General features: G+C 40.5%; 1 protein-coding gene and 1 long non-coding RNA gene across 2 annotated transcripts in view; both read left to right on the top strand.

Moving 5' to 3' along the window:
- Positions 1–1,388: 1,388 nt before the first annotated feature.
- LOC122158013 lies at positions 1,389–11,987 on the top strand. Its single transcript, XR_006168096.1, has 4 exons — positions 1,389–1,479; positions 2,426–2,493; positions 7,275–7,352; positions 11,421–11,987. It is a non-coding gene; the product is annotated as an uncharacterized LOC122158013 (long non-coding RNA).
- Positions 11,988–12,807: 820 nt separating this feature from the next.
- The window catches only part of FBLN5 (fibulin 5), a 46,304-nt gene continuing 31,351 nt past the window's right edge, over positions 12,808–27,760 (top strand). The window contains exons 1-4 of the mRNA XM_042814313.1: positions 12,808–13,390; positions 15,496–15,550; positions 17,231–17,282; positions 18,407–18,649. Coding sequence (XP_042670247.1) covers positions 13,374–13,390; positions 15,496–15,550; positions 17,231–17,282; positions 18,407–18,649 — 367 coding nt within the window. The 5' untranslated portion in view covers positions 12,808–13,373. The remainder of the gene's footprint in view (positions 13,391–15,495; positions 15,551–17,230; positions 17,283–18,406; positions 18,650–27,760) is intronic.

Genomic DNA, 27,760 nt, shown 5'->3' with positions numbered 1-27,760 from the left:
ACGATTCCTATTTTAAAGATACAGTATCTGTTACTGGGGATCAAAGCCTTTCGACATTTAAAAAAAAAAAAAAAAGAAAGAAATTTGGCATCTGGAGCCTGAAGGAACTTGGCTGAGTACACAAATGAGGGAGCTTCATAGCTAAGATTATGTCTTCTAAACCTGGTTTCTGATCACCGGTGGCAAGAGCTGCACAAAGTTCTGTAGTGGTGTTCTGGTTTGCTTTGGAGGGGGGGATTTTGCCCTAAATTGACACAGAAAGAAGGAGATGATTGTGGTTTCTGACTCAGTAATATGGCCTGAGCTTTGTTTCCTGATCTGTGATCATAAAGAAGGAGTCTCTTGGATCCTCATAATTTGATTTACATTAGGAAAGGCAACTTGCCATTGTCTTAAGTGACAAGCAAGCTTTGGATCGTGTCACATATAGCTTGTCGTGCACATAGGAGTCTTCAGTCATCTATTTCTGGTGTAGCCTATTTTATTAAAGTCTAATTTTTCTTTGGCCAGACTGACCTATGTCAGGACTTCAGCCTCCTGCTCTGCAGAAACATAAGAGGCGTATTCTCTTAAATATTTTACGGTAGTTGGCAAGTACAGTCGAGTCGCTGATGAGGAGTCAACGTATTTCACAAAGGTGTGAAAGCAAGTTCAACTGACAAGTGAGCAGGACAACAGATTGCCTGCTTGAAGATGCTATTAATGTGCAGTAGTGAAATGCAGCTGCACTGGTCATGTGGGGCTCCTTTATTGAAGTGTAGCTAATATGTGTCTCTTGCCACAGAAAATTCAGAGGTGAATTGTTTCCTAAGAAAAGTTTTGTTCGCCACCAAAAATAGAAAATATTTTTCTGGGTTTTATTCACCATCCTCACAAAACAAAAAATTATTAATATCATCCAGTATCCAGTATGTGCAGTGTGAATATTGTTTTCTTAGTAAGAAAAATGGATAGCCAAAACCAGGATTTCTTGTGCGTGTATTTTGCATCAAAACCTCAGCTGCACAGACCACAAAATGTTTTTCATTGTGTGTTAAGTCATCTGAGTCAGACCCTGAATTATCTCTAGAAGACTATTTCTAGAATAGTTAAGGTGAAATTATTGTCTGCATTATTAGGAAGTCATGGAAGGGCTGTACTCTGTGTCCCATCTCTTCTTAGGTTCTTCAAAGGCATCTATGCACTGTCATTCAGCAAGCATACAGCATACAGCAAGCTTGCTGTCATTCAGCAAGCAATATCAGTGTACATTTATTCAGTGCTTTTGCTACTGCTGAAGAATGTGAGATGGGCTGGTGTGCTGCTTATCTGTGAAGTACAGCTAGAGAATAAAAGACTTGCTTTTTAACTGTCTAATAACATTTCTCAGGCTCTGAGAAGACCATTTTTTTGTACCACGAAAGCAGTGTTCAGTTCAGTCTTGGTGCTTCATGTGTCTGCAGAACCTGGCATCAGCAGGGATGATTGCATGTATATCAGGTGGGGATTGCAGTGAAAGAAGTTGTATGCATTTCTATACCTGCAGAAGTGTTTGAAAGAGAATAGACCAGAAGTTAAATTTTCCCGTGGCTCAGTCTGGCTTTTAATGCTTACAGTTAACCATTTAGATTAATGAGAGAACCACTGAAAAAGTGTTAGTCTGGTTAATGTAAAAGATTGCAACACTTGAGTTAACTATCATTAGTGGTTTTTGTCAATAACTGACAGAACAGAAATTAAAAGCCATGTTGCTTGTGGCAGTTCAACAAGCACTGAGACACAACAGATTGCTGAGCTCATCAATTGTACGTAGATCACTCTGGAAGCAAGTCTCATTTATTTCTGTGGAAGCTGCAACAGATAAAAGAGCACAAAGGCACTAGTTAATGGAGCAGATTCTCCACTACAAAACTCTAGTTTTCAGCGTGATCACCACCATGAGCTATGTATGTACCAGCTGTGAACAAGAGCCTGCTGTGCTCATAACCATCTGCACCAGGGAGGTGACCCACTTCACCACTGCTGAAATGTACCACCTGTAGCCTCACTGTGCTCACATACACTGTTTGGTCTCCAGAAATGTTCAGGAAGCATCAAAGGATGTGAGTGGGTGCCATTTTTTCCATGTGGAGGAATCGAATAAAACATTTTTGCTTCATTTGCACTTCTATGTCAGACCACATTTTGTTTGACTGCCCCTCTGCTGCTATCTGTCACATAGCAACAAAATGGAACAGGATATTGGAGGAAGGTTCAACCTCTACTGCCGTACCACCAACATCCACATCAGATGTTGTGGACAAACATAATAAAATAGGAGGCATTACTTTTGGAGCAGCCATTGTATCTGGGGACAAACGGCTTAGGCAAATTGTTGCACTTGTTAATGAAGTAAATCTGAAATGTACTGTACCAGTAACGAAGAATGTTATTCTGTCTCCCTTAGTGCAAAGGGAAGCTAGATCTTCTGAGAGCTGTCTGGATACACTTCAAATACCAACCCATATCGTCAAGGTAAGGGAAATTCTTGTGGTACTTCGACGTGGTTAACTCTAAGTTTTCCATTTGTAATATAAATATTGTATTTCACTCCATGGTGTTTCATGAAGGAGACATAAGATAGATTGAATTGCAACATAGCCTGGTTTGTGCATAAACCAAAAAGGTTTTACACAGATCTGAGGCAGATAGATAATCACAGAATCACAGAATTGTAGGGGTTGGAAGGGACCTCCAGAGATCATCGAGTCCAACCCCCCTGCCAAAGCAGGTTCCCTACAGTAGGTTGCACAGGTAGGCATCCAGGCAGGTCTTGAACATCTCCAGAGAAGGAGACTCCACCACCTCCCTGGGCAGCCTGTTCCAGTGCTCCGTCACCTCACTGTAAAGAAGTTCTTGCGCATGTTTGTGCGGAACTTCCTATGCTGCAGTTTCCAGCCGTTTCCCCTTGTCCTGTTTCCACTCATCTCTGAAAACAGTCTGGCCTCACCATTCTGCCCCCCACACCTTAGATATTTATAGACCTGGATCAGGTCCCCTCTCAGTCTTCTTTTCTCAAGGCTGAACAGACCCAGTTCACTCAGCCTTTCTTCATAGCAGAGATGCTCCAGGCCCTTCACCATCTTCGTGGCCCTCCGCTGGACTCTTTCCAAGAGATCCTTGTCTTTTTTGTACTGGGGAGCCCAGAACTGGACGCAGTACTCCAGATGAGGTCTTACCAGGGCAGAGTAGAGGGGGAGGATCACCTCCCTCGACCTGCTGGACACGCTCTTTTTAATGCACCCCAGTAAGCCATTGGCCTTTTTGGCCACAAGGGCAAATGTTTCTTTAGTATGTCATAATGTTTCTTTAATGTCGTTATCCATCACTCCTGCACAGCCGTGTCATATCTAATGTTTTTCGATGGAATATTTAGTAGTCCAAGCAGTCAGGGAAAAGCAGCATGTAGCAGGCTTGAAATGGTGTGTATTTTGTTGTTGAGCAGCTTCTTGAGGAGGCTGTTGTATCAAGTGAGCAAAGTCAGGTGGTTGACCCTGACCTAACAAAAGCGAACTAGTGTTGGCTCCTGACTCCCTAGAACGGGAAAACACTGTTAAATATAATCCACTGAGAACAGGAAGCTGAGAGTAATAATACTTCAAATCTAAGGTTTTGTAAACTAGCATGTACTTAGCTTCGTGCTCCCTAAGGTTCTGAGAACTCGACCTTTGTATGTTGCCCAGAGAGTCAGTTCAGGGAGCAATGCTGCAGAATCCAATGTTAAACTTGCCAGATGCAACTGGACTAATACAACGAAATAAATGTAACCTGATTTTTACAGCTAGGTACCCTGAATCCACATGGCTCTTGAACAATATTACCAATGAAATTAATTTTAGCTTGAGCAACAAAGTGGCAACTGGCTATAATTAGTATAACAGCAAAAGAAAATGGAAGTTTTGAGTAGGTAAGTCCAGTTGGATAAGAATGTTGGTTCTTAAATGGAAATATCTAGAAAAGATTACATTTGTAGATATTATTTCTCAAGAGAGTTAGTAATGGAGTGATCCTGGACATTTTCTGGTGCTTGTAGGAAGGGGAATGAAGGATTCAGCCTTCACTTAATCATGAGAGGAATGAACCACGTGAAATACTGGTTGTAAAACTGACTTTTATTAGAAATATTTGTCTCCGATAGCAGTTTTCATAAATTTTATAAGATATTGAAGTGCTGTATCTTGAGTCAGTCTTCAGTTTTGTAATGAGAGAGTGTTCCCAGAATCACAAGCAAATCAATGAGTTGTTTCTGATTCATCCGTATATTTAAGTTTACATGCCATACCACAGAACTAATGCTAATATGTACCAGAAGTAAATATATAGTAAAGAAAGTGGCTTGAGTGGTAGATTACAGCACTGAAAAATACCAAAACTGAAGCTTTTTCTGGAAATACAATTGGAAAATATTTAGACTGTGCTTCACTTTGTATGCTGCAGTAATATGTGCCAACAAAAACGTAGGCAAACAGAGGATTGCCTTATTTTTGACAACAGGAGCAGGAATAGATGTATTTAGCAGTTTTCAGTTAACTTAGGGGAGGCTTATTATGAAACTAAAAAAAATTTGAGCACAGGATTCTAAATAAAATGAATGAGTCATAGCTAGGCTTGCCAGATCTGCCTGGACCCAAACCTAGACTCTGAATAGTACACTGTCTGCACAGTACTCAGGACCAAGGACCTACAAAGTGCCACTTGCAGGCAAAGATCTTGTAGGTGGTGCCTCTGTCTTCAGTAGGTTGTGATAGAACAGTGATTATGGTGTGCTGCCCCAGATCTGCTCCCTAAACTGGGGAATCAAGGCACTTTAGCTGTGATGTTTGTCTGAACTCAGTCAGTGGACCCGATCAAATGCTTAGCAGCATCCTGATGCCTGCACTGCCCTGGCTGAACTGACTGAATTGAGCCTGTAACTCCTAAGAAGAGTCTTACTTATACTCTGTTGTAGTGATGTTGTCTTTGTGCTTGGCCCACAGTTATACATTTGACTACTACTAAGTGCCAAAGAGAAGATGGATTTAGTGCTGAGAAGTTCCACTTCTCTAAAACTTATCTCAGACCACAGAGTTTGAATTTTGAGTGGTCTTGTGTGGAGGCAGGAATTGGGCTTGATGATCCTCGTGGATACCTTTCAACTCAGATTCTGTAATTCCAGCTGTAAGAGATAATCTCCAGGCATAGCCATCTCACCAGAAACTATGGGTGGGCTATCCAGAACCAAGTATACTCCTCTGGTGAGGAGCTTCGCTGACATATACTTGTTAATGAGCAGCATATTAGAGATCAGGCCTACTCTACTGAAATCTTTTTGTTCTAATGGAATCAGAAGCACTAACAGTTTCAAGGTTGTTATTGTAGACAGCGTGTGTTTATGCGATACCACACTGCAGTTTAATTAGAAGGTTTCTTTAGCATCATCTGACAAGGAATTTTGGAATGTCCTTCGGAAATCTCAGTAAATTATTTTGCCTCACTCTCTCATCTGTTTACTCATCAACTGTTTCAGAAAGGTCCAGGGGATTTGTGAAATGTGGCTTCCTGTTACAATTGTCACAATAACTTTTGCTCAGCTTACATAGGCTTGTGTTCAATATTTCTCTTTTTAATTATAATTTAGTACCAGTATGCCTGATGGATTTACCATTCTGTATTTTATTAAGCACTTAATGGAAGTCTGTTGAATACAGTATTTTACTTGGTATCTTTTGTTCTTGTAGGATAGGGGAGCTTTTATGAGTGTTACACTTATGGCAGGCAATTCACCGATTACGTACATACAGATCTGTTACAGCACTTAATTTCTAATGTCAAGTGAGCTCTGATGAATTGTTAGTCTACATTTTGTTGATTTGTTCTACAGTCTCTTCCACTGGCACTTCAATTTATGTAAGTTCTCCAAAATATCATCTCTTTTTCTTTCTCTCTCCCTTTTTTTTTTTTTATTCCACAATGAGAACCTCCTGAGATTTCTTTAGCAAACACAGATAAAGAAAAATTATTTAATTTTCTTCTGTGATTTTATCTTTCCTGAGTGCTATTTTTATACCTCGTTCATTTGCTGGCTTTGCAAACTCTTTGGCAATTTTCCTGCTCTTGGTGTGTCTGAAAAATAATTTATTATTAGCTTTTATGTCTCTTACAGTTTGTTTCTCAATTTATTGGCCTGCTTTTCCATGCTTTTTACATTCAACCTGTCAGTGTTCTTGTTCCTTTCTATTTTCATGCGGCACAAATCCAGCTTCTTGATTTTTGCTCTAAAACAGTGAACAAAATGGGACTGATTGCTTTATCAGGATCCAGCAGTGGGGTCTGTTAGTCATGCAAGCACCTCAGTAAAGAGAAGAGTCTGGTTCCACCAGTTTTTTGCATGGCTTCTTAAGGTTCTTAGCCTCAGCCGCACCAGGATGGAGTGGAGCTACTCAGAAAAGCTACATTGCTTCTGCAGGGAGAAATGCCAGTCCTGCTGAGTAAGTTGTGCTTTGATAACCAGCACAAGTCAAAGCAAAAGACAATGGCAAAAGAAACAATCTGTACAGTAAATTGCATCCTTTTGCAAGACTTGGTGAGTATTGCAGCACATGCACAGCAGTGCTAGCAGAGTAGAAGCATCCCCTGCTCAGTGGGATTCCTTGCAGAAATGGTACCCACAGAACTCTACATTTCTTCAGTTTCAGAGTCCTCATTGCTGCATGGTGACAAATGAGTTTGAAAACAATTAGGTGTTCCCATTTTCATAGCCAATTTGTTTCCAAATGGTCTACTTAACTCATGAAACCCCAAACTAGCAGGTAAATTATGAAATGGTGTAATCCCTGCTTTGCGAATAGGTAAATTTAAAGAAAAAAAGATACAATTTGTAGCAATGGAGTAGAAAATCACTTTTAAGGAAAAAAAAAAAAAACAAAACAAACAAACAACAACAAAAAAAACCACGAAAAAACAAAAAACCAAACACTCTCTTTTATTATACATCTGACCTAGGAGACTACTTACTACAAAACAAAATCCAAAATGACTGACGAAAGTTTTAAAATGTCTTCTTAAATCATTGGGAAAGCAATTGGGTAAGTACAAAAGTGAGTCAAAAGTAGACCTTTCCTCACACAGAAATGTTCTGCCAGTTCTGTGTTTGTCTAAAGCAGTGATAGATAGTTATCTAACACATAACACCATTGGATAAGGAAAGGATCCAAAAAGTGTAGGCACCTTGTTGATCGTTTTATTGGAATTAATAAAACCAAAGTCTTTGCTTATAGGTACATCTATAAGTGTGAAACGTGTTCAAAAGGGGAATGTTTTCCACTGCCTGAAAAGAGACAAGCTCTGGAAGAGAGGTATGATGTCAAATATTTTTCTGCTCTGGGTTCATCAGCAGGGTTCTGCCAGGTGTCCTTACCAAAATAATGCACTTGAGAACACTCAAACACCCTCTATGGGAGATGGCATTTCCACAGGCTTGTTTGGGTTTGCTCTGAACCTGAAGTGTTTTAATGGAAAATGCAGTAAGTGCTTATTGCCATAGAGGATAATGTCTTGCTGTGGATTAAAATGAATTGCTAAGCAAACTAAAAGAAATATCAAAGAAAAAGGAGAAAGGATGCTCAGCTAAATCTGGGGGAAAAAATACCAAAAATGTTAATTTCATGTGATGGAAATAATGTAGCTGGGAGAGGAGGGAGCACAGGTGAAGCTGAAGCTTTACCAGCATACATGTCCCTGCAGGCAGGGAATGCTTCCAGGACTGTGGAATGCTGAGCTGCTGTCACAAGCTGGCTGTTCTGATGTGAAGCCTGATGCTGTTGGGAACAGATGTGCATCACAGCAAACACACTGGGCATAAGTTAGGAAAGAACTTGAGAAACTGCAAAAAACAGTGCAGTCTTAAGGCATTTAAACATAAAACAAATTGGTCCTGAATATTTCTAAGGGAGACATAGTACATATTTCCAACTGTCTGATCATAATTGGAGACTAATGGCCAATGTATCACAGGCACTTGCAAGGATTGGATGTTGGCTTGCTCATATTGCAAAACAGACTTTAGTCCCAATCCAGAGGTATTAGCAGTTTTATGTTTTTATTTATGGGAGGTCATTCTCAGCTGAAATTGGTCGTAAAGAATTCATGCTTCCTTCTAAAGGGGGCTGGTAAACATCACGAGATTAAAGAGCATTGTTTTCAGCCACGCTGTCCAGAGCATTTGACAGAAATGCAGTGAAGACTACAGCCTAGATAATCTACCTGCCAATCTTATAAAGAACAAACTGGAATGTCTGTCTAGTTTCAGGCAAAATGTGAACTGCAGTTTCTAGAGCTGTACTCAAGCATGAGATTCTAAAGAAAAAAAATGGGCATATCCCAGTGGTGAAACATAGGCCTGAGCGTTGTAACCTCAGATGCCAACATGTTATGGTGAAGCTGTCAGTTCTGAAGGAGATATTCTGTCTTTGTGTACAAGGTGATACTCTATGTGCTTTTAACAGTAATATAGTTTTAAAGGCATAAATGTAGGTCATATAAAGTTCAAAAAATGAAGAATAAAAGAATGAATGTTGTAAGCTGATAAAAATCAACAGTTACACTAAGGAACTTGCTGGGGGTTGTCACATGCACCAAAATTGCTATGAAAGAGCCTGTATTTTTCCTGGAAAAGTTATCAAAAGCTTTTTGTTTGCTTGTTTGCTTTACTTTTAAAAGTACTTTTTACTTTTTTTTACTTTTGGGGGAAAAAAGAAACAAAAGGTAAGCATTTTTCCAAGGAGAAAGAAAAGACTATTTTCTTTCTCCTTGGAAAGCAAGTGAACATCAAACTTGGTCTCGCTAAAGGAAATATACCTGAGGTAGTTTTGTCTTACAGCTGATGTAGTTATTAGGGCATTCGTTTAAGCTGTTTGGGTTTTGTTACATACCTGCTAGGTCCTACTATTCCTTATTTCATGGGATGAATAATATGTTTATAGAGTAATTCAGTCAAGCCCACATTTTGTGTTGCTACACTGCAGAATGGAGCCAGTGGTGCCTGAGTTTTCCATTGATTACTTTTTTATTTAAAATAAATGTGCTGTTATAAACAAGCATCAGAGCAACCAAAGATCAGCAGATACACAAGAAGTTAGATAAGGCAAAACTGAAACACCAGATTATGAGGTCTGATGGAGTTGTCAGAGAATATTTGCAGCAAACATTAAAATGGCACCACACTTATTGCTTCTGGGGAGAAGTGATAGCAGCAGCAGTACTGCATCATACAGTGCTGTCAGCCATAGAGAAAGCCTGCTTCAGACAAATAACACCCCCACAGAGGAGGGAAGGAAGGGATGCTGCACTGGCTCTTTTTTCTATGGGTATCTCACATAGATGGTAGCTTTACTGTATAGAGACAACTGTACCCTCAGAGATGGCAGTGTATCAGCAAATGTTATGTCATCTCCTTCCTAATGACAGCAGTGTAACCTGCAGATCAGTGCAACATGATGGGATATCTCAGAGACTCTATATGTTCTAGTTAGCACCAGCCATGTTTTTAAAGTTACATATTAAGTTAATTTTCACTGTTAATTATAGCCTGTGTTGTATTTGGCTAGGGAAGGAAAATATGGCAGGGAAATATGTTTCTGAGCTTCTAGTCTGAGCCATCTGGATCAGGTTATTATGCTATTCGTGTTATGAGACAGCATTTATTTCAGACACTGGGTGAATCTGACCTCAGCAGACAGCATGACATAATCTATCTTTGAAAAGGAGAGGGAAGACTCCCCAAACACCAAGAGTATTCAACTGCAATTCTGTACCGAGAGGTGGAAGAAACAAGCCTGATACTTTTCATGCAGAATTAGGGCTTGAGACCAAATTTCCCACATGCTCATTGTTATTCAGGTGGCATTAGGGGGAGATGAGTGTATTTCAGATTGCTGCCTGTCACATGTTGTACTGATACATGACAACATCAGAAACTTTCTTATTTAGTTATCTCTGGGAATGCTTTAATCAACCTCCAAAGTCAGATTGATCCCAGCCTGTGAATCTCATCGATGCCTGGCTGATGTCTAAATGCAATTGTTTCTGCAAATGCCCAGCAGTCATACTTTAAGTGTTTTACCAGTTTTTCTGGTAGGAAATTTGGTCCCAGAAGATTTTGTAAAGAAACAAATGAATGTTTTAACCATCTAACATTTGGACATAGGCCCTTAAAGTGTCAGTTATTGGCAAAGTCCTGAATTCAGGTCTGCGGGACGGTAAAAGATGTCTATGACTTGTTATTTTCAGTATGTTTAGGCTTGCACACCTATCGCCACACGTATCTGCATAATTTGACTGCTCTCACAGTTTGACAATGTCCTTGGGAATGTTCAGAGAGGGTGAACTTCTAAAAAAAATTCACAAGAGCTAAGAAACATTTTTGGCTGATACAGTTCTAGAGAAGTAAATGTAATAGCAGAACTTGAAAAGGAGATGAAATGTAGTGAAGGTAGAATATGACTTGTATTTGTGAAGCAGACTTTTTTGTTCAGGAATGCTGAGTGTAATTAACTCTCACTGGGTACTGTGACCTAAATACAGCTTTTGTCTTTGCATTCAGAAGCTGTTTTGTCACATTCTCCAGTGTTGTGGATCACTGTTACTGCAGTGTTCTGCATTACCTATAGGAGCATGGCACAATTCATACATTCCACTTTCTCATCCAAGTAGGGTAGAGTTAAGGGGATACCACGTAACTTATGTGCCCTTTATGTTCATATATTACACCATTTTCAAAATGTATGTCTTAAACATAATTAGAGCTATGGTCTCAACTCTAGCTATGTGCAAAGACCATATTCCATTACTTAACAGAACCCCATTCTGTACTGTGAATTATTCTACACCTCCTCAAGAAGACAAAGTCACTGTAATCTGAACTAGTGGATTTTGGAACATGAGGAAACAGTTGACCGTTGAAATAAGTGTGCTGCTCCATCTGAAGTCTCACCACCATCCTGCACATGGTGAGGATGTCAGCAGGTGGTGTTGAAAGGTACATTGAATAGTACCCGCTTTTACAGGGTGAACAAAAGAATTTTTGTGTACCAAAAATGCTTTTCTTTATGCAACTCTTCTTATCAAAGACAGATATGAGTATGGTTTGGCTACAACTCATTATTTTATGGCAGGTAGTAGCTACCAAAAGGTACTGCAAAAAAATTCACTTAGCCATAACAAATCCTTTTATTTAGGGAAAAAAAAAAAAAAAATCACTACATTATGAACTAACCCAAGATGTGGTTTGGTACTCTTTTTATACTCTGGATTTTATCCACTCCAGCTGCCTTATTGAGAAAAGAAAAATCAAAACATTTGTACCGTATCCCTTCTTAAGGGAGCCCGCTTAGCTGATTGAATCTGGATTTACCTCCCATTTCCAGTACTGGAGCACCTCTTCCAGATGGCTGATGAATCAGAGCTCTTCAGTCTGAGCCAGGAACAGACTTGTGCTGCACCCATGCCGAGATTCTGGCATGCATTAATGATTTTGCCATGGAAAGCGAGAAAACTTCCATGGATCAACAAATGAAGTATTAAGAAGTATATGAAACAAGTTCATCCACAAGTATGGATCATCAGAGCATCTGCTTTGCTGTAGAGATGTTTCTTATAGCTTCCGTGAATTTTCATGCACTTAGAATATAACAAGCATGGTGACTTGTAGGCTTGCTAGCTCTCCAGATCATTGAGCAACTCTGGTCTATGATGGAATGACGACACTTCTGACCGTTAACTTTTGCCTACATGAAAACTCACCCAGTTTTTGCTGATTTTCTGATCCGTGAAAAAAACATGACCAGCTTTGCCAGAATTCTTGTGTGTTTTTTTCTTAAGCCCTGGAGAAATTTATTTAAAATAAATTAATTGGTTCTTGTTGGCCTGCAAATATATTGACACCCTAGGGGAGAGTTTACATTTCCATGCAATGCGAGTGATGTAAGCGAATCACTGAGAGACAAGCTGTCAAAAGCAGCACTGAGTTTCTGGTGCTGTAATTTTTTTGTTTGTTTGTTTGTTAATCATTTGGACAATCACAACCAGCTGGCGAGATATGGAGCTCTTGTTCCATTAGCACCAATGACTTCTGGGTGCTCAGCAGCCCTGAAGCAGCTGAATCTTTGTTTCTTACGCTGTGTATCCACACTTTGAAGCCAGTTTTAGAAAAATCTGTTCTAACTGTTTCTCCATAATAATGGAGAGATGCGACAGAGATTTGATCTTGTCAGACTTTTTAGTTCCTTGGGAATGGAAGATTTTCCCAGATGGAAGCTCTACAGAAGTTCAAAGTATTCATTTTATGTTTACGTCTGCATTTAATTTCTGTGTTTTTCTTTGTGTCTAGGATAATCTTTGCAGCATCTGCTTGCTTACCTCTCACATCTCACAAGTGTTCTGCTTGACCTACCAAAGTTGTGCCCGGGGCAAAGTTGCAAAACACCTGAAAAGGGACTGTATTTCCTTCCTCTTCACTCATAACTAGAGATCTGCAAGATATGTCTTTCCTGAGAAATTTCATTTCAAGACTGCCCCCTTAAGCATGGGGTCAGCCTAAAAAGGACCAGTGTTTGTAGACAAACCATTTGCTTTCCTTTGAACGTTTAATTTGTTTATTCCTGTTTTCAAATAATCCCTAAGGAATATAGTTCCTGTAGCTGTGATTGTCATGAATTCAAGTTATTCACCTCCCAGAGGGTCAGAACTTTCATCGCTATGCCATTGGCACGAAGCAGCGGGTGTTGCATATTCATCGTCCGAGACACCAGCTAGAGGGCCTCAAAAAGTCTGACTTTTTTGTTCTCAGAACAAGGAAAACAATCCCTTCCCTTCTCCAGTCCCCTGATAAGAGTTTCTGTCCAATAACGGTGCTCTCTGCTCTGAGGCACATTTAACTGAGAAGTTTGCAGCGGGAGAGGCTTTCCTTCAAGCTGTTAGTGTTTTATCCTGGCAGGCTCCTCGAGATTGTTGTGAGGAGTCTAGCCAGTTGGTGAGCTTTGTAATCTAAACCAGCTGTCCCAGGCTGAGGCCCCCATTTGCATTGTTTAACATACTTAGAAAATGAAGTGTTCATTTTTAACATTCCTCCTCCAATTGGTTTAATGCTGAATTACAGAAGAGAACTAAGCAAAACCAGGTGCTTTCTCTGTATTCTCTCCAGAGTCTGAGGAGGTACAGACTGCTCCCGATCTTCTCTGTTACTTGCTCTTTCATTCTTTGGACTATAAATGACTGAGGAACTGAAGAGGTACTAGCAGAGGGTAATGTTTGGAAACACTTTCTAGTTATTCATCAGCATAAGCTCTGTTTTTTTCCACCTTTCCCCAACGGTTTTGGACATGCAAGGATTAAAAAGGTAAGTGCTATGCATGAAACTTCTGTACTTACTGAAGGGAAACCTACGTGTGGAAAATATCTGTGGCAAGGATTCGGTACGCCAATCCACTTGCTAAAGCCATTTGCACGGAGACGGGATCTCAATGGTCAGAGGTGGGGAAAGACAAACTGTTATTAAAGCTGCACTCTCTCTGACTATTTTCTTCTTGATGCGTGCTTATATTCTGCACTTTAAGAATCCCAGCATCTGTAGGAGTGCTGAATTGCAACGGCAAATGGGTCCCCTGGCTGCAGTGATTAATTTGAAGCTAATAAGTTACCACTGCAAAAGTTAATTACTACTTTAAAATACTCTGCCTACCAGACAAGCTACTGTCACCAGTTGAATGTAGCACTGACAGGGTGTGCTGCATGTCTGTTAATAACTCTTGAGGGGACATGAGAGCTCAGTAACGGGCAAATCGTGATGCAGACAGAACACATATGAGGCAATAAGGTCACTCTTCACCCCAGGAGGGAAGCATATATTATCCTGTAACAGTGTCTAGACATCTAGAAAAATACGAATTCTGTCTGACTGACTTTACAGTGGGTTTTGTTAATTTGCACTGCTCTGCAATAACGCAAAGTGCAGCCCCAGGTATGCGAGGCAGCTAGGTGTGTTAGTGTTCAGCTACAACCTGTTGTACTTCCTTGCCACATGCAAAGTGAGGGCACAGTCTTTGTATTCTGTGCTACTTTAAAATGACTTCAAAAAGGTTAAAGGAATCAAAAATGAAGTGCAAGTGCAGATGGATAATGTTGTACTTTAACTGTTTTGCGTCAAGGAAAAGTCTGTGTAGAATTTGCTTTTCCTCGTCACTCAGAAGCTGCCAACAGGCACAGCGTTATCTCCACAGCACTATGAACAACCATTTTAGAGTTTGTGTTTACTTTTCAGAGCTTGTGTCTGTCTCCACGCTCGAAGCAAATGTGTTCAAATGTGTCAGTCTCTGTGCATGGTTTTGTCTGAGGCATTTGTAGCTCTTGTTTGGCAGCTCACTTTGCACTGGAAATTGGAGACAGCTCTAAAAGAGAAAGTTGGCAGCTCACTGAAGTAGCAGAACTAAGACTACCTAAAATATCTTGTGATTTCTGTGCTGGTTTGTGGGAAACATATACAACTGCCATTCAGAACTAGAATCCAAGCTATGCAAGGTTTAGGTTTAACTGTATTGGTAAGAAACTTTATATAAGGAAGACTGAAACAAACAGTACATAGAGAAAAATCAATTCTTGCTGACCTTTCCTGGTTTTCTGTCAGTGAATAAATACATAGGGGTGCATGTTAGCTGACTGGAGAACTTCCATGCTCCAGGTGAAGAGTCCTGTGTATAGCCACAGAGCTGTTAGTGAGGGACCCTCCTCTGTCAGTTGCAGCAAAGAGACCCAGCAAGCCCCAGTGGGTGCCGAGGTGATACAGAGGGAGATCTTCACTAAGGATAGCAGCTTCCAGTATCTGATGACCTGGCACAGTGTATGTACTTGCAGAGCAACGTATCACTGAAGACTGGGGAAAAGGACAGAATTGGACCCTAAGAAAATAGCTTAATCTCAAATATAGTCTCCAGGGAATGAAGTGTGGTTTAGCGGTTAGTGCAACTGGCTTGGATTCAGGACCTCCTGCATGTCATCTGCGGCCCTGCCAGTGAGTTGCACGATGAGCTTAGCCATGGCCTGTGCTCTGGTTTACCCATCTGTAAAAAGCGAATAATGTGCATGAAAAAACTTTTTATTGTCAAAAGAAAGGTGCCACAGAGGGGGCAACGATGCTCTATTGAATATTATGCACTTCCTCATCAAACAGCTTCTCCATGGAAATGTCATAAGAAACAAATTAGTTAGTTGACAAGTACAGTCTGATTTTAGTCACAGTTCTATAAAATTGTAGTAAAATTGCTGACTGAGATCTGCATGTGGCTCACAGTTGCATTACTCCCTCTCCAGAGGCCAAATTCATATTAGCAAAAAACTCAGGAATGCACTGAAGTGTCACTAGAGATTAGTTTGTCTGTGTGCAATTAATTCTGTATAATGAGCCTGGTTATCAGAAGGTTTTCAGCCTATTTTCTGTGCACTTTACAGGATACTGACTGCTTTCACACTGATCATCTGCATTTCGAATCCTGGAAAAGCACAGGTGAGAGGTGTACAGAGGGATCTGTGTACTGTTATATAGTGAAGCACTATATGGCATGAGATTTAACTGGCTAGCAGGTGAATAGGAAGCTCTGTGGTCTCGGATTTAAGTGGAAAGGAAGCTGTGTGGTCTAAGGGTTTAGAGGGGAGGTCTGGGAGCCAACGGGATTCTGGAGTTGAGCATGGACTGAGCTTATTGACTCATCCTTGCCAGCTCAGCAAAATATCTCTGTAGAAACCTGGACCTCACTAAAAACCTGATTCTGCTTCTGAACTGAACACTTCTGAAAAACAAAATTAAAGCCATCCCAAGAGAGCAAGGATAGCGCAGTTCTGTGGTGGGGAACACCCATGTTTGGAAAACTTATTCGTGTAAACAGGCATGTTCTGTGCATAGCAGTCTGGCAGACTCTTGTCTTAAGACTTTATTTTTGGACTATGAGCCTGAATGACTGCATCCTAGGTCTTCACTTTAATTTCTGCCCAAAGCCATCTTTGTTCAAGAGGCAGGGTTTTTGAGGGTGAGTGAAAGTAGAGCAGTCCAGTTCTTGAAATAGCAGAAACATTAGTTCTCTTTAGTTCTTTTTGTTCTTGGGCTCCAAGTGGATTTTAAATTAGGAAAAACAGTTCCCAAAGGTATGTTAAGTTTGGATTCCTAGTTGATAATCCAGATATATTCAATGTCCAGGACTGCATTTCTAAATACTCTTGCCAAAAGTCTTTGAAATGTAGTTGTGAGTTTTCTTCTGTTACACAAAATATTTCCTGCACATGGCATCTTTACTGATATTGATGTGGAAAAAAAAAAAAAAAAAAAAAGAAGAAGAAGAATCTTGAGTAGACTCCATCCCTGTGCCTTCTGGTTACATCACTGCTTCCTGTTCTCTGGTTGCCTCCTGCTCACCTTCCTTAGCATAGCCTATTTTACTGGAAGGATCCACTTGTGCTAAGTGTGCGGCCCACTGCTGAATTGCTGGAGGCCCAGTAAAAACAGAGGAGAGCAGGGAATGTTTTTAATGGGTTTTGACAAAAGTTGCCATTACTGTCACTGTTTTAGAAATGCTGAGGGACAATGATTAGGTGCTACAAGTTCCAGCCCTGATGACAACCAGTAGCATAGGATAGGAAGGAATAAGGTTTCCAGTAACCTGGCATGCATAGAATATGTGTTATGTAAAGAATTATCCTCAGAAAATTTAAAGGTTTGGTGTAAACCAAAAGTCTCACTTTTTTTAAAGTTTGTTATGTTTCATCTATGGCTTCCATACAGATCAGGTGGCTAACTTGTTGAGAAGTACTAACTTGTCCACATGTGGCGTTCTAGAATGCGTTAGGGAAGATAGCTAGTGCCATTAAACTGAGCTCCTTTGTTCTAGCAAAAACAAGGCTCCAAAAGTGAAGATCAGTATGGAATGAGTAGCACACCAGATGTTGGTTATCCCAGCAGAATAACCTAATCAGTCACCACTTGTGGGAATTACCTTCTGAGTTAAGGGGCTGTCACAGGTGTTGGAGGTCTCAGGTTTATGCCTTGCTGTCTGTCCTTTCCTTATTTTGGTGTATAGAACTTTGTGGTGTAGTGCTGAACAACTGTACTAAGCATAATAATCCAAATGAGCATTTGACTCTGAAACCCTCTCATTGCACTGTCACTGAGTGTCTTCTTTTTTTCTCATTTTAGCAACAATGCACTAATGGGTTTGACCTGGACCGTGCCTCTGGGCAATGCTTAGGTAGGACTTAAATTAAATAAATGAATTTAAATTGGGGCTCAGAAACGCTAACTTTATCAAATTGAAATTGTTCTCCTTTTGGTGTGCTTTAGCTGAAAAGTTCTCTCTGTGTGATAAGTGTGCGTGTTCGTTCACGCAGCCCAAGTAAATGTCTAACTTAAGACAACTGAGATACTAATTGGCTCAGGGCTTCTCGAATACCTATAATGCACTGAGATAAGTTGGGGAGCTCAGTCCAGTCCCCAGATAGCAAGGGTTGTACACATTCCTTTTCTTTCTTCTCTAAACTCTATACTGACTAATTTTGTTGGCAGCCTCCATCTGGAGACCACAGATGAAGTCTACCACTGCTCTGTGTTGAAACTTTAGGTCAGTCATTGAGGCAGTTGTAGGGAAACACCCACTTAGCCCTATAGCATATTTTCATCAATGAATGTGAATGGAAGCTTCCCCTACAGGGCAGCATTTTCTTCATGAAAACAATTAGAAGGAATAACAGCAACAGGCAGTTACTCTGTCACAGCAGTCTAATGCATCTGTGCTCCAAGAACCAAAAAAAAAAAAAAAGGTTTGTTTTGGTAAACCAATTGGAAATCTCTAAATTTGATTCAACAATAATCTTAATAGGAACAGGGAAGAGGCCTAACACACATCTCCAGATTGAACATCCCTAACTTTTTCTATGGGAGGGAGCCCAGGAGTTCCAAATCAGGATCCAAGTTTCACAGCTGGGCAAACCAAACCACCAGTGTTTGAAATTCTGATCTGCGTGTTGTGGTTTGGAGAGACCCACAAGCAGGAACAGGCAGTAGCATGCTGCAGCCATGTGTAAATCAGTGTTTAAGCCAAACATTTATAAGATAACAAAGCAGGCTTTCCTTCTCCTCCTCTGCCCTTTAATATTGAATTAAAACAATTGGAACACAGGATATGTTGATTATGTGGGATGCTTCCAGTTTTAGTATGATATAACTTCAAAGCAAGACTCCACAAAGAAAGATTAGCTCTTCTGTTTCAGAGAATCAAATTTTTAGCAAAGTCTTGAGAGAAATGTGCTAACTATTTTTTTGATGGGTCACAGTAAGAAGCAGTCATTCATTTAACATTTACAATTTTCCTTCCAGATATTGATGAATGTCGGACTATTCCTGAAGCCTGTAGAGGAGACATGGTGTGTGTCAACCAGAATGGTGGCTATTTATGTGTACCACGGACAAATCCAGTGTATCGATCACCATATCTGAATCCTTATTCAAATATTTATCCACCACCCCCAGCGCCAGGCCCTGTTCCTAACTACCCTACTGTTACAAGACCTCTGATTTGTCGATTTGGTTACCAGTTGGATGAAAACAATCAGTGTGCTGGTGAGTAGTAGTAATCTTTATTTTGTATATTTATTTACATTTTAGCTTGTCTGACAATGCAGAAACAATTGTCCTGTAATTGTCTCTTCGTTATTCTTGTAGCACTTGAGTCTGATACACTGAAATTCAGCTGCGTTATTTTAGAGGATGCAGTCTGTATCTTTCGTGTAGTCATTGTACAAAGCAATGTTTTAGTCTGATTATTTGATCAGATAACCCACTTTTATGAGATAATTAACCACTGTGTGATGAAACATCTAATGGCAGGTGATTTGTCAGTGCATTGAAAGCACATTTTGTGTGCTTATGAGTCTGTCTTTGAGAGAGAATGTAGTTTGCATTTGAGACATTAGACTGGGACTGATGAAACATTGATCATACGTGACCTTGTCCACATTTCTGGACTAGGTCTTCCACTTGTAGGTGGTATAAATAAGATTTGTTTCCTCCCATGCTTTGCATTCTTCACTTAGACTGTGAGCCCTTTGAAGCACATATTTTCTGTTGATGACTGGTACAGAATTGCTGCCCCAGAAGAGCTTTAATATTGGGAATATCAAGATCTTAAAACAATTAATCAAAAACTGTAAAAATTTTCTTGTGTTGGTAGTTTTTCTTTTTTTGCATCTTTTATCTAGATTCTGATTTTACTTACTTCATCTTATCCCAGGTTCAACATACCTAAGTTATACTTGTGTTACTCGAATTTAAGGAGGATTTAAAATATATCCCTTTGGTTTCTTTGTTTCTTATGATGATATGTTATGAAGGAATGGGCAAAAAAATTTCTGGACTAAATCAAAGGAAATTCCACTAGCCAAAATATTTGATGACAAACTTGGCTGCAAGAGATAAGGATCGAACCAATCTCTGGTGACTGCTCAGGGTTAATGCTGGAGATGTAGTTCACTGCTTATTTCTGTGTCTCAGTAGTCCTAATGATAAGGTGTGTTTTCGTATTTGTGTATGTAATTAACTTCTTGCAACTAATTTGTAACAACAGATAAAACTGGCTTGTCTTTTGGGAAGACTCTCCTCTATATTCTGGAATTTCTGTCAGGACTTGTGTTCAGATGGTGTTCCTCATTTGCTTCCCGTGTGAAGAGTGGTGCACAATGGGAGATGCTGGACTGTAGACTCAAATTCAGATTCTTTTAGGCTTATTTTTCTGTACTTGGAAGAAGTTTTGTTTTGTTTTGTTTTGCAAAGAGTTTTAAAATCCTGGGATAACTGGTGTGTTTGCAGTAAAAAATAAGCATACATACTATCCAGCCATTTAAAAATTGCAACTAGTCCTTCTGATCTTGGCGAAGTGATCATCCTAAGTTATTTTGTCTGTTGATTTGTAGGCTTCCAAGAGTGTTTTCATTTTGGTAACTTTGATGTAGATGAGTCAGGAAATGGGACAGTTAATAGAAAAGAAGTGCTGAAATCAAAGGGGAAATGAAACTTCTGTATTTCACTCTGGCTGGCTTGCTGCACACAAAGCCATGCAAATCAAAACAGGTGGATTTTGGAAACGTTTATAATGCAACTTCCTGCCCATAAAAGTCATATGTGTTCCTGTTCATGCTAGCAGAAATGTGAGGCTAATTCCTTCTTCAGTCAGGTCCGTTCACTTCTGTCTTTTTAACTTTCAAATATGGCAATTTAATTGTGAGGAAAAGTTTGAGGAATAGAGACATTAGTAAGTATAGACTGGAAAAGACAGACTGTCATTTGAGTATCACATTTAGCTGAAAGAAATCTTTGAAAGTCTTCATGAGGTTTGAATTTGGGCAGATGATAGATAGATCATGTTTGTGTTCGAGGAAGGAAAATGAAACTTAAAGAAAACGAGACCTGTCAGATTGAATGTGCCTCTGCTGAGCTGTGTTTTCAGTTTTCATTTAGAGAAATCTTGTGGATACATTCTCTGTCTTAATGCAGTATTTACTTTTGTACCCATGTGCCACTGAATGGAAAGCATAGGCACCAGGAGAAAGGTATGAAGTACTGCACGTCTCAGTGCAGAGGTGGTGGAAAGGTCTCATCTCCTCTTAGCAGGATTTTGGCGCAGTCAGTGAGGGTGATGTGAAAGCCATGGAGATGAGGCACCAGGGCACCTTGAGGGGGTCCCCAGCCAGCACTGACATTTCACCCGAGTCATTCAAGGAAGTTTTAATCATTGAGTCAAGGCTATGTCTTATAATAAGCAAATTATGAGCACTGCCTATGCTACTGCTATTTTGGTTGCTCAATACTTCCTTGCTTGTCAGCATTCAGTATGCTGTTAGAGTATGAAGCACTTCAGGGGTTAATTTTGTGTTGGAAAGGTTGAACAGAGTAAACTGGAAGATATTCTACCCAGTAGCTGAACCACTATATAACTTACAGGTTTGTTACGCTGATGTTCTGGCATCTCCTTCCAGGACCTTCTTTCCAAATAAAAAATTAGTCACAGGTATTTCCATTAAAGATGATGAGGCTTTTTGCTTGTTGGCTTTAGGGGAAGCAGAACTATTCTAATGCTGTTTCTGAGAAATATCCAGTTTTTAACAGAGTACACATTTTCGTCTGGTCAGATATGGGGTTACAGGTCTGGGCCACATTTTCTATTGCTAGGCCAACAGAAATCTTTACTTTCCCTTTGAATTCCAGTCAAAACAGTTTATTAAACACAGGAACCTTCCTTGGGAGATTTGCAGCCTCAGCTTTGAAATACTGAGCTTGTTCAGGGGGCTTCCAAAGTGAAACAGGATAAAAATTTGATCTAAAAGCAGTGTAAGATTTACCAAGGTCTTTTTTTTTTTTTATTTCTTTTTTTGTGAGAAGGTCACTCTGTCCTCGCCTGGCACCTGGCCCGCCTGCCAAGGCCCCCTGTCCCTGGCTCTTTGAAGAATGTGCACCACAGGTGGTTCAAATAACATTCCCTCTCATGGGGGCTGATATATTCCAACATAGCAAAAAAGAAATACAAACATTTTTTCTCCCTTTCCATCTCTTACAGCCTCATCCTTTCTGAGCTGCACAGTCAGACAGGGGCTGGGTGTCCTTGCACTGTTCCTTTGCCGTCCTGTTTGCTGCTATTACCAAGCACCTTTTCACTTACCTGGCACAAGTGCTTCTCAATGACACCTGTCTGTCCTGCTCTGCCCCCCCATTCTCCTTTGCATGGTACAGAATCAGCTGTAGCCATTTGTGGCAAATGGCAGAGAAATACTTTGACGATAATTGCGTTTTAAATCTTCTATGGGCTTGTTACTTTTACTCCCGGAGTTGCTGAAGGCCTTATGCCTTGTATGTATAAGCATAGTGTCCTTTTAACTGTATGAAGTACGTGTAAATTTTTTCCAAAGGAGATCAGGAATTATTTACAGCCATAGGTAATGCTGAAATAAAAGACCGGATACAGGAAAAAGCAATGAACATCTAATGCAAGAGCACTGCTTGAACTATTTATCTTCCAATGCTACTTCTCTATAAATACTGAATGTTTAGTCTTTATGATGATTTTTTGTTCGTGGCGCTTGATCTCCTAACTGTTGGCAAGATTACACTGGAGTGAGGGCCCATGTTTGTGCATTATGCATTCATAAGCCCAGAGTTCTTTCCAATTTCCCTTTACTCCACCTCACTGTTTTCCCGATTTACAATAATCTTTAAAACATGCCTCAAACACAGATTCCTCTGGGCATTGTGGAAAGAATTGTAATGGTTTGACTATGAGTTTTGCTTTTACTCCTCTTGATAACATCAACAATGTGAGGAGATCTTGTAGGTGGGAAGGTGTCTTAGCAATAGTTGAATCCAGGAATTAGAGCAAACAGACTGCAAAAATATGGAAGTACATGTTTGGGAAGATTTAAGTGTAAGGCAAGATAAGTATGATCTAGAGATGGAATGAAGAGAAGACAGTGGAAGAGGTAATTAAAAAAATAAAATAGGGGGAAAAAGACATCATCTTCATTTTTGAAACAAACACTAAAAAGAAGCAAGAAAACAAAACAAAACAAAACAAAAAAAACAACAGGGACATTGAAAGATGCTATTTCCAATCATAAGTCAGAATTGTTCTTGAAGGCCTCTCTGTGCAGTAGTCATTACTTCACATTTCCTTATTTCTCAGAATGCCAGAATCTCCTACATTCCCCAGCTACAGATCCCTGGTCCTAAGTTCATGGTATGAAACTACTTCCTTCAAAAAATCACCTTTGCACAGATGGATTTTACATCATTATCATTTATATTATTGCAAGCATACTTAAAACCCACATCCAAGCCTGCAATCATGACCTGACCTGTGCACAACCTCATTAGGAACAGCCTATGCCTAGATGTGTTTTCAAGTAAAATCATGGAACCAGATGTGTGTATCTGGGGGAGAGGAGGGAAATGAAGATACAAGAAAGTGAAATGAGGTGCTCAGGTCTTGCAGCAGGACAACGGCTGTGCTGGGACTAGAGCCCAGAATTCTTTATCCAATGCCTTAGCCATGAAGCCAGGTTGTCTCCTAATAGTAACATATCTACAGTGACCTCTATGGTGTTAGAAACAGAAGGGAAAGGAGGGAAATGCAGCAAGAAGATGGTGCCCTGGAAGGAGTTGTGTAAAGGAAATACAAATGGAATCAACTCTTGCTATTGCCTTCTTTAACCCTAATTGGTCCAGCTAATTAGTCTTGCTATTTCAGAGGCCAGTTCCTGATCACTGTGCATTATGCCTGTTAGGCAGCACTGCCATCATGTCCAAATTAACTAGAAACAGAAGGATTGCATGAGAATAGATTCTGCAAGAGGTTCATGGCAGCCTCCTGAAAAGTTATGTAATTGATTACATTTCCTGATTAAATTAAGGGCCATGATGTTTAGCCTTTATTCCTAAATGTTTTTTTCTGACAGCTATTGTATGGAGGAATACAAATAAGAACCTCATACTACCACTGCAATAGAAAAGTTGCCTCTAAAAATCACAAGAAGCTGTAGTTGATGGCTAAGACTTGGGCTAGAGGATTTGGTTCTTGACAAACATGCTGTATATGTTGGGGCTGGGTGATTCTTGTTTAAATTGAAAATATGTTTTTTCAGGGTTGTGAATAATTTCACAATGGATGATAGCTGCTGTGGTAGATTCCTGACAACTATTTTTTAAAAAAACAAACAAATGGAAACAGGCAAAAAAAGGCCTTGTTTAATAATCCTGCAACAGTTAAGCTCAAAGTGAGGCATGTGGAACTTCCTTCTCTAGTGTGTTAGACTGGTTGGCTATCACTGGGCATTTCTGTTTGTGTTTATATTGGATAGATCAGAGTAGAGGTGAAGTGCCAGAGTTTTTCACTACCTTCCATTTACTTCAAGAATATCTGTGCTGCAAAATTTGCAGTGGCAATTTGACCCTGCTGATTTTCAGCCACCATCTACTTATACTGTGCTCATTTCATGTTCTAACAAAACTCAAGATGGCTGTCCCTTGATTATCTAACACAATGATGAGACAAGACAGGTAAAGTAAAGATGTTGAAAATACAAACTATGTGCTTTAACACAGGGGACTATATGCCAGGGGACTGATTGAAAAAGGATCATTAACACTGCACAGTACAGATATACTTCTAGTGGATAAATCCACAATGTGCAGCTCTAGACAAACACAGTTATTCTTCTGGGTCCAGACTCAGTGCTTCTGGTCTGGTGGTCTGATTGATTCATAAGCCCAACAGTCTTTCTGAAGGTAACTGTGAGTTACCCATAGAATCATGTAATCTTTTGAGCTGGAAGGATCCCTTAAAGGTTATCTAGTTCTCCCTGCAAGTGAACAGAGACGCCCACAGCTCTATCAGGTTGCTCAGAGCCCCATCCAGCCTGATCTTGAGTATTTCCATGGTTGGCTCTGCCATAAGATGTTAATGGATGGAAAGGTACATCTGAAACCGCTCAGAGCTCCTTCCTCTCTTAAGAAACCAGTGAACCAGTGTAGAGGATGGGCTGGGGCTGAGAAAAGGCAAGAGCCAGCTACTTCCTTCTTAGGAGGGTCACTCCTACATGAACTTGCACCGATAAGCATATCCTACCCAGCAGAATTTAAATGGGGAATAAGCGTGCAAATGCTGCTTTTCACTGAAGTGTGACCATTTGTGGTGGAGGGGTTCACTTGATAGAGAAGGTTGCTGTATGTGTCTGTAGGTTAAACTGAGCCATCTGTGGCTTGGATTATTTCCTTCATTCCTAGCTAAGTACAGTGTGGGAAGAGTATGGTCTAGTGGTTAAAGCACAGGCAAATAGTTCATTTATTTGTGAAGCTTCTAGTACTTACACAGAGTTGAGTAAAATTGAACCAAGAAACATATAAGCCAAGAAAGCTGGCATATTAAGAAAATGGCATTTCTTTGTACTGGAGTGAAAAACAGGATGTTCCTGGGTATGGCAAAGCCTAATAGTAGGTGTAAGTCCATCACTCTGCATTTCAGTGCCTTTCAGGCATCGCTGATAGGCTGTATTACTTGCAGTGCTGTAGAGAAGGGAAAATGAAATAAACGTGTCTACATTATAGCCACAACTGAAGTTGACTGAACTGTAATCATACTGATTTAATTGCTTGATAGTCAGCAGCCCAAGTTCAGGAAGGTTGGCATCTCTGTAGACTGTCTGCTCTATTTCATGATACGCTCCTGCTTTCTCTTTTCCTTGGAGTTGCATGATATCTTTGGTGACAAGGCAGCAAGAACACAGGAATCTCATCTCACTTGCACTGAAGACTGCAGAGGGAAAGAGAATCCAAGAGATTTAACTTATTCACAGGGTTGCAGCTGGATTAATGGCTTTGCTTAAGCTTGGTCTCTGAACTGGGGGGTTATTGGTCAACTGGGCTTTAAGCCAGATAATACACAGACTTCAGCTGTCAGCAAGAGCTCATGGCAGGATGTTGCATGTGATTCATTTCAGAGGAGCAGTACTTGTGCCCAGCCTGCCATGTCCTCAGGCGTTCCAATCCCATGTGGTTCCTTAGACTCAGTACTGAAAGAGGGTTGATATGTGGGGTCTTGTGGCTGCTTTGCCATTATTTTGTCTTAACTTCCAGAGATTCCAGCAGTGCCAGATCAGTTACAGCCACAATGTACCGATTAGCTCTGTCTGCTTTGGAGCAAATTGAGAGTTTTCTTTTGTGGGATAGCTGTCATGCCAAACTGGCCCACAATTACAGGACTTAAAAGAAAATGAGTCACTTAACAGTGCTGGAAGATCGACAGACTTCACAAGTACCCTTCCTCAGTCTGTTGGCTTTGTGGCTTGCACTCCTCTTGCTTAGCTGTAGTGTCTATTTTGGCTGTGGGTGATGGTCCACGCATAACATTCTGCTGGGAGCCTTAGGGTTGTGTGAGTGCTTCCTTCTTTACATCCCTGGGGAATGATGTGCAGCGTTCAGTGCCGAATGATAGAATTGAGTGACTTTCCTTAACAGGAAGGCTTATTTATTTTCAGTGCTGTTAATAGCACGAGCGCTCTGCTTGGGCCCACGTTAATCTCTGCATGTATTTGCAGCACCCACAGTACCTAGAGATGGCAGTGTTCTCAATGACTTAAAAGTCACCGTTTGTCTTGGCCTCTTGCTTATATTTTTTGGGTGAGCTTTGTTTCTTTATTCTCGGTTCCAACCTGAAATTGGCCATGGCTGTATGTCACAATCAAGATGTTAAGCCAAAATATATAGAAAATATGAATTGGCTCCTTTACCAGTATAAATCAGCCACATGGGCAGTACGTTTTGCCAGACGGTATAGGCAGAGGTAATTTGCTGGCACTGTTCCCTTGTCTTGTCCTGTGGACGCTGGACCCATGGCAGAGGTGCCATGCAGAAATATAAGTGCTTGCTGGACAGTGTGTGGAGTTTAGCATGTTCTGACCACTTCATCTGCCAATTGACTGGCTTCCCATTTTAGTACTTCAATGAAATAAGAGGATTTCTCAAAGAAAATAAAGCTACCAGGAGATGAATGGGAGTTACACATCACTGGTCCAGTTCAGGGGAGAAGTTTTAGTGCTCTGCCTCTTGCCTGGGGCGTGCTGCCCATTGGGGATGACAAAATCCACTGAAGTCCATCTTCAGTTCTAACACCAGCAAAACCCTCTCTGCTTTTAGTTCATCTCAGCCATGAGTTATGTTTACAGGTGCCCAGTGGCATAAGGCTGTGCTGCATTATGAGGACGAAGATGCTCCAGTTGGTAGGTTGGTAGTATAGGTCATGGGAGAGCTGGAAGGAACACTTGGGTTCTCAAAGCTTTTCTAGGGCCCTTGCTCTCACTGACCCCATTCTTAGTGGAAGTTTAACATGTAAACGTCCTTTGGTTTGTCCTGCAGCCCTTTGCCACTGGCTGCTAGTACAACCTCTCATTTTTTTACTCAATATTGCTTTCATTTTTAACCATTTGTCTGAGGAATTCAGTATCTGAGTATCCAGCTGGAAACTCAGGCAGAAGCATTCAGCACTTTCTGAAAATCAGGGTGCATATTGTGTCTTCATTTGGGTGCCTAGCAGTGCAGTATGTACAAAAGCTTAATGCTTTCTGAAAAATTTCCTTAGTTTTTCTGTGGCTCATCTCTACATCACTAACATGCCACTACACTGAGAATAAATCCACTAATCTTTGTGAGGTGTTCAGAAGCTGGAAGTGCAAGAGATTCTTCAGCTAAACAGAGAGAGCCTAGGAGGAGGGGGCGAGGGGAGCCTCACAAAAATGCAGAGTCAAAAGGAACCCATACTCTACTGCACAAATGAAACCTTAGCTGTTGAGCCAGCAAAGTGCTGGTTGGATCAAAGGCATTAATTGGTTTTGTGGTATAAGCTTTACATACCTGTAGGTGACAAGAGAACAGGATGACTGAATATCTATGAATAACAAGAGTTCAGAAAAGCTAGAGTTGTGGTCAGGAAATTAAGGGACTGGAAACCGAGCAGTAGATGAAAAGATAATCTAACTCATGGCTCTCTGGTGGAAGAGGAAAAGTAGAAAGCAATAATACTGAGAGCAGTTAACATTGAGCAGTTTCTCGGTGTTATTAAGACTTCTCATCTCAGAACACAGAGGGAGTAGTTCTTTGAAACATTTCTGCTGAGAACCACCCTATCTATTGACA

This window comes from Centrocercus urophasianus, unplaced genomic scaffold (genome assembly GCF_019232065.1).
Source record: "Centrocercus urophasianus isolate 14NV4802_14NV808 unplaced genomic scaffold, USGS_Curo_1.0 seq_14, whole genome shotgun sequence".
NCBI classification, from domain to species: domain Eukaryota; kingdom Metazoa; phylum Chordata; class Aves; order Galliformes; family Phasianidae; genus Centrocercus; species Centrocercus urophasianus.
Note: the sequence above shows the minus strand (reverse complement) of the source record. Positions and strands in the feature narration are given on the sequence as shown.